Source organism: Lathyrus oleraceus, chromosome 2 (genome assembly GCF_024323335.1).
Source record: "Lathyrus oleraceus cultivar Zhongwan6 chromosome 2, CAAS_Psat_ZW6_1.0, whole genome shotgun sequence".
NCBI lineage: Eukaryota > Viridiplantae > Streptophyta > Magnoliopsida > Fabales > Fabaceae > Lathyrus > Lathyrus oleraceus.
Genome location: NC_066580.1, coordinates 154,610,170 through 154,618,600, shown reverse-complemented (window position 1 = coordinate 154,618,600; position 8,431 = coordinate 154,610,170). Strand labels below are relative to the sequence as shown.

General features: G+C 41.9%; 1 protein-coding gene across 1 annotated transcript; it reads left to right on the top strand.

Moving 5' to 3' along the window:
- The first annotated feature begins 929 nt into the window (after nt 1-929).
- LOC127122381 (uncharacterized) lies at nt 930-1,882 on the top strand. Its single transcript, XM_051052722.1, has 2 exons — nt 930-1,062; nt 1,146-1,882. The coding sequence occupies exons 1-2, from the start codon at nt 930-932 to the stop codon at nt 1,880-1,882; spliced, it is 870 nt and encodes a 289-aa protein (XP_050908679.1).
- The last annotated feature ends 6,549 nt before the right edge of the window (nt 1,883-8,431 follow it).

Sequence of the window (8,431 nt, the reverse complement as noted above, 5' to 3'; positions counted from 1 at the left end):
TTGAAAGGAAGCATTTTACTGGAAAAGTGAATGAAGATGCAAACAAGCATTTTCAGAGGTTTCTGACCATGAGCAACACTCTGAAAATTGATGGTCACACTGAAGAAGCCAAGAAGTTGAGAATGTTCCCGTTTACCTTAGCGGAAGAAGCTGAAGAATGTTTTTATTCTTTACCTGCCAGTAGTATCACATCTTGGGAAGAAAGGGAAAAAGCCTTCCTGAATGAATATTTTCCAGCATCGGTATTTCTGCGGAAGAGGTATGAAATTCTGAATTTTAAGCAGAAGGACGGGGAAACTTTGGGAGACGCTTATAAGAGATTCAAGAGAGTCTTGGTAGCCTTCCCAACTCATAATATGGATGCAACTGAACAAATGCAGATGTTTGTGAACGGTCTTAAAATAAAGACCAAACAAATGATTGATACCGCAGTCGGTGGTTCCACAAATTTTTCAACAACCACCGATATCAAGAAGATCATTGAAGCTATTGCTGTGAATGAGCACATGGAATTGTACGATAGGTGTCAAAGCAAATCAGAAGGGGTTATAGATTTAAAGTGGGGAACTAATAAAATCCATATTGAAGATACTATAGTTTCTGAATTTGATAAGAAGCTGTAGGCGATGAATATAGGTACACAACCAGTGGCGCAGGTCCAACCGGTCCCTACTGTCTGCTGTGAAATTTGTAGTGGTCTGCACCAAACTTGCTATTGTTTTGCAACTCCTTAACAAGTGGAGGAAATCAAATTTTTGAAGCAGAATAATCCTTATTCCAACACGCATAATCTGGGTTGGAAGAATCATCCCAACTTCTCTTGGAAAGACCAAAAATGAATCGCTCCTCAACATGGTCAGTACCAAACTCAATATCAACAACAACAACATGCCCCTAAGAAAGATGATTGGGAAATTGCGATTGAAAGAATGGCTGCCCATAATGTTCAATTTCAAGAAGAAACCCGGAACAATCAGAAAAACACCACGGCATCTATAAAGAATCTTGAAGTCCAAATGGGGAAAATCGCTCAGCAACTAGCTTCGAGTTCTCAAGCACAAGGTGCTCTACCTAGTGCAACCGTGACAAATCCTAGAGAGCATAATAATGTGAGCACGGTGAATCTGATGAATTTGTTGAGGAAGTGGATGAAGAGAAAGAACAATTGATCGAAGTGGACCTCGTGATCAAAGAAAATGAAGTTGTTAGGGAAGAAGTGGTAACACCGAAGCCGGTTGTGAAAGAAATAGTCATTGAGCCAAAGTCGGTTGTTAAACTCCCCTTCCTCACTAGAAACAAGAAAAAAGGACAACATGAGAAAAACTTTGAAAAATTCTTAGAGTTGTTCAAGAAGCTGGAGATTAACATTCTGTTGTTGGAGGCACTTGAACAACTGCCTACGTATGCCAAGTTCATGAAGGATATCATTTCAAAGAGGCGTACCACCGACACTAACCCAATTATTCTAACCGAAACTTGTAGTGCTATTTTGCAGGGTATGAAGATTCCGATAAAGAAGAAGGATCGAGGAGTTGTCACTATCCCATGTACTATTGGAGATAGGTCGTTCAACAAAGCTCTTATTAATCTGGGAGCTAGTGTGAGTATCATGCCATTATATATTTACAAGAAGCTTGGTATAGGGGTTGTGCAAGATACCAGAATGACACTCCAATTCACCGATCGTTCGGTCAAGAAACCGTATGGCATTGTTGAAGTTGTTCTGGTGAAAATTGATAAGTTTGTATTTCCAGTGGATTTTGTAATTCTTGAAATGCCGGAAGATGAAGAGATCCCTCTCATTCTAGGGAGACCCTTTTTTGGAGACGGGAGGGTGCTTGATAAACATAGAAGAAGTAACAATGACGCTGAAGGTTTATGATGAGGAATTGAAAATCAATGTTCGAAACACCATGAGGTACAAGAGTGATATTTGTACCAGTCATACTATAGAGGTTCTGGATCAGGTGACGATATATGATAACCCTTTGCATACACCCCAGTCACCTTTGGAAAGAGTGTTGAGTTTGTCCATTTTTGATTCGGATAAATAGGTGGACAACGGGGAATCTGAAGTGCTGGCCTTATTGGACGCACAAACCCCGTGGAAAGGATCTCGACCACACCGGTGGGAGGATTTACGCCTACCTCAATCTAGTGAGGAGAATGAAGAACCTAAGAAGGAAACAGAGTTGAAACAACTTCTTGACAATCTCAAATATGTCTTTCTCGAACCTGAAGGAAAATGTCCTGCTATCATAAACTCGGGCCTTTAGAATATCCAAGAAGAAAAGCTCATCCAAGTATTGAAAAAGTACAAAAATGCTATGGGATGGGCAACTGAGGATTTGAAGGGTATCAACCATAATGTGTGCATGCATAAAATTCTCATGGAAGATGACCACAAGCCGGTAGTCCAACCACAAAAAAGACTCAATCCTGCAATGAAGGAAGTGGTTTGGAAAGAAGTGGTAAAATTGTTGGATGCAGGTCTTATATATCCGATTTCTGATAGTCCGTGGGTGAGCCCGGTGCACGTTGTCCCTAAAAAAGGGGGACCACTATAATAAGGAATGAAAAAATAAGCTAATTCCCACACGGACAATAATCGGGTGGCGCGTTTGCATTGACTACAGAAGGTTGAACACAACAACTAGGAAGGACCATTTCCCTTTGCCATTTATTGACCAGATGTTGGAGAGGTTAGTCCGACATGACTACTACTGTTTTCTAGATGGATACTCTGGATATAATCAAATTGCTGTAGCGCCGGAAGACCAAGAAAAGACGGCATTGACATGCCCGTATGGTGTTTTTGCTTACCGAAGAATGCCATTCGGGTTATGTAATGCTCCAACCACCTTCCAACGATGCATGACTTCCATTTTCGCTGACATGCTCGAAAAGCATATGGAAGTCTTCATGGATGACTTCTTAGTCTTTGGATCCTCATTTGATAACTGTTTGACTAATCTCTCTCTTTTTTTAGACAGGTGTCAGAAAACGAACTTAATTCTGAATTAGGAGAAATGTCACTTCATGGTGCGTGAGGGGATAGTGTTGGGTCATAAAATTTCTTACAAGGGAATTGAAGTTGACCAAGCAAAAGTGGAAGTGATCTCTAAACTCCCACCCCGGTGAATGAGAACGGTATTAGGAGTTTCTTAGGACACGCAGGTTTTTACCGCAGGTTCATAAGAGATTTCTTGAAAATTTCTAAACCGCTAACCACTCTATTGGTTAAAGATAAGGCGTTTTTGTTCAACAAAGAATACACCATGGCCTTTGAGACATTGAAAAGCAAATTGATTTTTGTACCCATTTTTATTGCCCCCGATTGGTCTCTACCATTTGAGATCATGTGTGATGCTAGTGATATTGCTGTAGGGGCAGTCTTAGGACATCGAAGAGAGAAGTTATTACATGTCATTTACTATGCTAGTCATGTGTTAAACCCGACACAGATGAACTACGCAACCACGGAAAAAGAGTTATTGGTCGTGGTTTACGCTTTTGACAAGTTCAGGCAGTATTTGTTAGGATCAAAGGTTGTTGTGTATACGGACCATGCCGCTTTGAAATATCTGTTTGCTAAGCAAGACTCCAAGCCGAGACTCCTCAGGTGGATCTTACTCCTCCAAGAATTTGATGTCGAGATCCGAGACAAAAGAGGGTGTGAAAACACAGTGGCAGATCATCTATCCCGCATGTCACCTATTGAAGAAACAGAAAAAAGAGACTGATAAAGGATGAGTTCGCTGATGAACACATCCTCGCTGTTATCGGTATCCCGTGGTTCGCAGACTACGCGAATTATTTGGTGGGGGGTGTAATCCCCAACGATTTTATTCTAACAAAAAGAAAAAATTTGTTCATGATTACAGGTTCTACTTGTGGGATGACCCATTCCTATACAAAAGAGGAGTCGATGGGCTGGTCAGAAGATTTGTCCCGGAGGAGGAGCAAAGGGATGTACTTAGAGCTTGTCATGATTCGGACTATGGAGGACATTTTAGTGGAGACCGAACAACAGCCAAAGTTCTTCAATCAGGTCTATATTGGCCCACTTTGTTCAAAGATGCCCAGGACATCATCAAAGAATGCGACAGATGTCAAAGAACAGGGAATATTTCTAAGAGAAATCAAATGCTGTAAAATACTATGCTGGAGGTGGAATTGTTTGATGTCTGAGGAATAGACTTCATGGGGCCATTTCCACCATCCTATAGGAAAAACTACATCTTGGTAGCAGTTGACTATGTATCCAAGTGGTTGGAAGTTGTGGCATTACCCACCAATGACGCTAAAGTGGTGGTGACATTTCTGAAGAACAATATCTTTTAGAGATTTGGGGTGCCAATAGCACTTATATATGATGAAGGCACTCACTTTTTTAACAAACTGATGGAGAATCTGCTAAAGAAGTATAATGTTAAACACAAGATCGCCACTCCGTATCACCCTCAAACGAGTGGCCAGGTCGAAGTATCCAACAGGAAGATTAAGCAAATATTGGAAAATACAGTGTGCGCATCTAGGAAGGATTAGGCACTAAAGTTAGAAGATTCACTATGGGCGTACATAACAACTTTCAAAACACCCATAGGTATGTCCCCGTATCAGTTGGTTTATGGTAAAGCTTGTCACTTGCCACTAGAGTTGGAGTACAAAGCATTTTGGGCATCCAAATTCTTGAATTATAATCAGGCTAAAGCAGGTGAGTCCCGCATCCTTCAGCTCCATGAGTTAGAGGAATTTCGGAATCAAGCGTATGAAAACGCCAAGCTGTACAAAGAAAAGACAAAGAAATGGCACGATTAGAAGCTGTAGAGAAAAGAGTTTGTCGAGGGACAACTGGTGCTCTTGTTCAACTCTAGATTAAAGCTTTTTCCAGGAAAGTTGAAATCCAGGTGGTCGGGACCGTTTGTGGTTCACAAAGTGTTTCCCCATGGAGCTATCAAACTGAAAAATCCAAATAATGGGGATACCTTCAAGGTAAATGGACAAAGGTTGAAGCACTACTATCAGGGATAGGAAAGTGGTCTGATTGAGAATGTTCGTCTCCAAGAATGAGGGAGACGACTGTCGATCCATTTGACGTTAAACGCAGCGCTTCATGGGAGGCAACCCACGCGTTTTTTATCTAACTATTTCCATGTTTGGTGTCTTTACAGGTTTATCCACTGGTTCACGGTTACATCGCGCAGTTCAGAAGAGAAGGGTTGATTTAAAATCATAAGATTGTCGGATACCAAAAGAACAAGGATAGAACCAAAAACAGTGGAAAAGTCGAAATTTTTTGAAAAAACAAGACCCTGACACAGGCGCTCGTGTCAGGCAAGCAAGGGATTTTTTTTTACAGTAGGTTGACACGGCCGCCCGTGTCAGTTGACACGGCTCGTGTCAGCTCTACTGGGAGGAGCCTCAAATTACAGTGGCCTAACACGGCCGTCCATGTCGGCTAACACGGCCGTCCATGTTGGCTGACACAGCCCGTGTCAGCCCCAACGATCATATTTTTCAAATTTCGTCTTTTTGTGTTTTTATGGACTCCACCCGAAATTTTCACCATTTAAACACATTTTACCCTTAATCTACCAATAAAATATGATTTTATTTCACTCTCTCTCATTTTCACATCATCCTTCTCCTTCCTCACTTTTTCTTAACCTTCCTCCATAACCACACTACCTTAAAGCTTCCAACTTTAGCACCTTACTCTGTCCAAATTGCTGGCACCCTTCACGAAAGTTGCTCTACTCGCCATCCTCTATAAAGCTACAGTAATCTTTTTCCGTTTTCCATACTTTTTAGGTGATAAATTGTGTTGCAGGAATCAAAAAATGTTGCCGAAAAGAATCTCCAAAGGGAAGCAAGCAGATGCGGAATCATCCCGTCCACGGAAACGAACAGTCCGTCATCCGAATTCACATGATATCATCTTTGACAACCCGGAGCATGAACGGAGGTACGCATCTCACGTCAAACGGAAAATCACACCAACAAGGTACCTTTACTCCAATACTTTATTTCAATTAGGTTTGTCTGAAGAATTGGATAGGATGTTCCATGTTCTAGGAATGCTTGAGTTTGTGCATTGTGAAGCGCCAACCTATGAGCGCATCAACTTAGAATTCTTGAGCATAATTGAGTTCAAGCTGAAAAAAGGTTGGACGGGTACAACGATGTACCTTGCAGGAACAATGTCTTTCAGGTTATACAATGTCGACCACGAGTTGATAGTGGAGCAACTGGGTGAAATTCTTCGCCTACCCCTTTATGGCCCCGGAGCCGTACCAGACAACTTTGATGCTAAGAATTTCTGGTTGGCCATTACGGGACGATCCGACTATGTGGCTAAAGGGGAGAAGGCATTGGGTATTCAAAATCCTTGTTTCAGGTATGCCCATAAGGTGTTGGCTTTCACACTTTTTGGCAGGGGCAATAACACAGGCGTAGCCACCCAGAGGGAACTGTTCTTTTTGTTTGCCATGGCAAACTGGGTAGCTGTAAGTGTTGCAGCATTTTCTGCGGATTATCTGGGTTGCGTGGGAAGAGCATCCCAATGGGGAATCTCCATAGGGGGCATCATCACTCAGATTGCCCACTATTTTGGATATGACCCTACTGCACTTAATGATACACCGATGGCAAGTAAGAGCAAACTGGACATGAACACATTGGTCCAGTAAGGTATGATTTCACAAGTTTCTGATTATTATGCCTTAATGAGTTAGGGTCAGTTTATTATGGCTCTTCATGAAAGTGTCGTCCAAGATGATATGGACGAGCACAATGCTAACACATTTGCTGCAGGTGACCCACCGGAGGAAGAAGTACGGGAAGAGATGCAGGATCAGGAGCAATTTGCTGCTCCACTAGAGGACTCCACGCACCCAGGTGTCGGTTCGTCATATGTGACGCCGGATCAATGGTCGTGGATGCAAACAGAAATTGGCGATCTCCGAGCGGAGCAAACACGCCAAGGTGTAGAGCAAGCCCGTCAAGGGACTCTGATGGACGAGATGCACGCGATGATGCAACGTCTAATGTTACAATTTCAGCCACCACAGTGAACCAGTGTGAGTCCCTCTCTTTCTTGGATTAAACATTACATATAGTGTTTAGTTCAAGTGTGTGTGTGTGTGGGGGGGGGGGGGGGGGGGGGGGGGGGGGGTTATCATTTGTTCTTTTTGTTGTTTGTTTTGTTCTTAATATTTTCGTTTTAATCAGTTGTGTGGTACTTTATGTGTTACAGATAAAGGACATTCGTGTCGGATGAATGATGAAGCTTGGAGCGATTGGATGGAAGACACACCCCTCTACTTGCTCTTCTGGAAAGCCCCGAAGGTTGATGTTACTGACCCAAAAAATCGGACGCGACTCTCTGTCGCTGAATTTCATAGGGATACTCTGTAACCGAAGAGAAGACGAAGCTACATCACACTGAGAGATATCTTGGAAGCCTGAAAGCTAGACAAAACATGGTGAGGACTACAAAAAGCCAAACACTTGTCATCGTGAGAGCTGTTCAGGTATGTCTTTGTCTCTCTGGGTTTGCATTAGAGATACTGAAATTTCATAACACACTGTACACACAAAGGCATTGTTTTTGTTTTTTAACCCTGAGCCTTTCCAGCCAACCCGCCATTATTACGCTTCGTTCACCAAATTTGAGCCATATTTCCTTTTGTTTGGTATTTAACCACTATATATAGTCATAAGCCCATACACTACCACACCTTGCTTAGATAAGCGTTGTTTACCCCGAAGTTGCGGAAAAGCCTAAGTTTGGGGTTTCATCAAAATGTTGGGGACACAGACGAATTGTAAATAAATGCAAAAAGATGAGAAAATTCAAAGAAAAGAAAAGAAAAGAAAAAGATCATGAAGCACTTATCTAGAAGTATTAAGATTGGCAAAAAGTATGCTCAAAAGAGCAATAAAAGAAAATATATTAGCCAATGGATCTCAACAAGAACGGTGTCCAAAAGAAATACCCTCGTTTTCTATTGAACAACAGTTACGAGGGTAACAACACGAAATATGAGCCTGAACCCCTAGTATTCCTTTTTTTGTTTTAACTTTCCACCTTACACCTTAGCCCCACCACAACCGAAAAAGTCCTCGAATAATGTGTGTTGTGTGTTTCTTGTTATGGATGTATCTGTATTTCAAGCCTAAGAGTTGACTTTGCATGCTCTATTTTTCTTGAGTGTAAACACTTTGATCCCGAGAGATTTGGTGAGACTGTGAAAAACTACAGGCCAAAAGATATGTCAAAGTTAAAGTGTGGCTAAAGTCGGAAATCGGGAAAGAGTAAAACTATGATTGAAAAGTGAACAGGAGATCGTGAAAGATCGTAGTAGCATTATGGATGCGAAGTTTAGGGGTAACCGTCCTGATGTATCGAGCATCACTTGAGGACAAG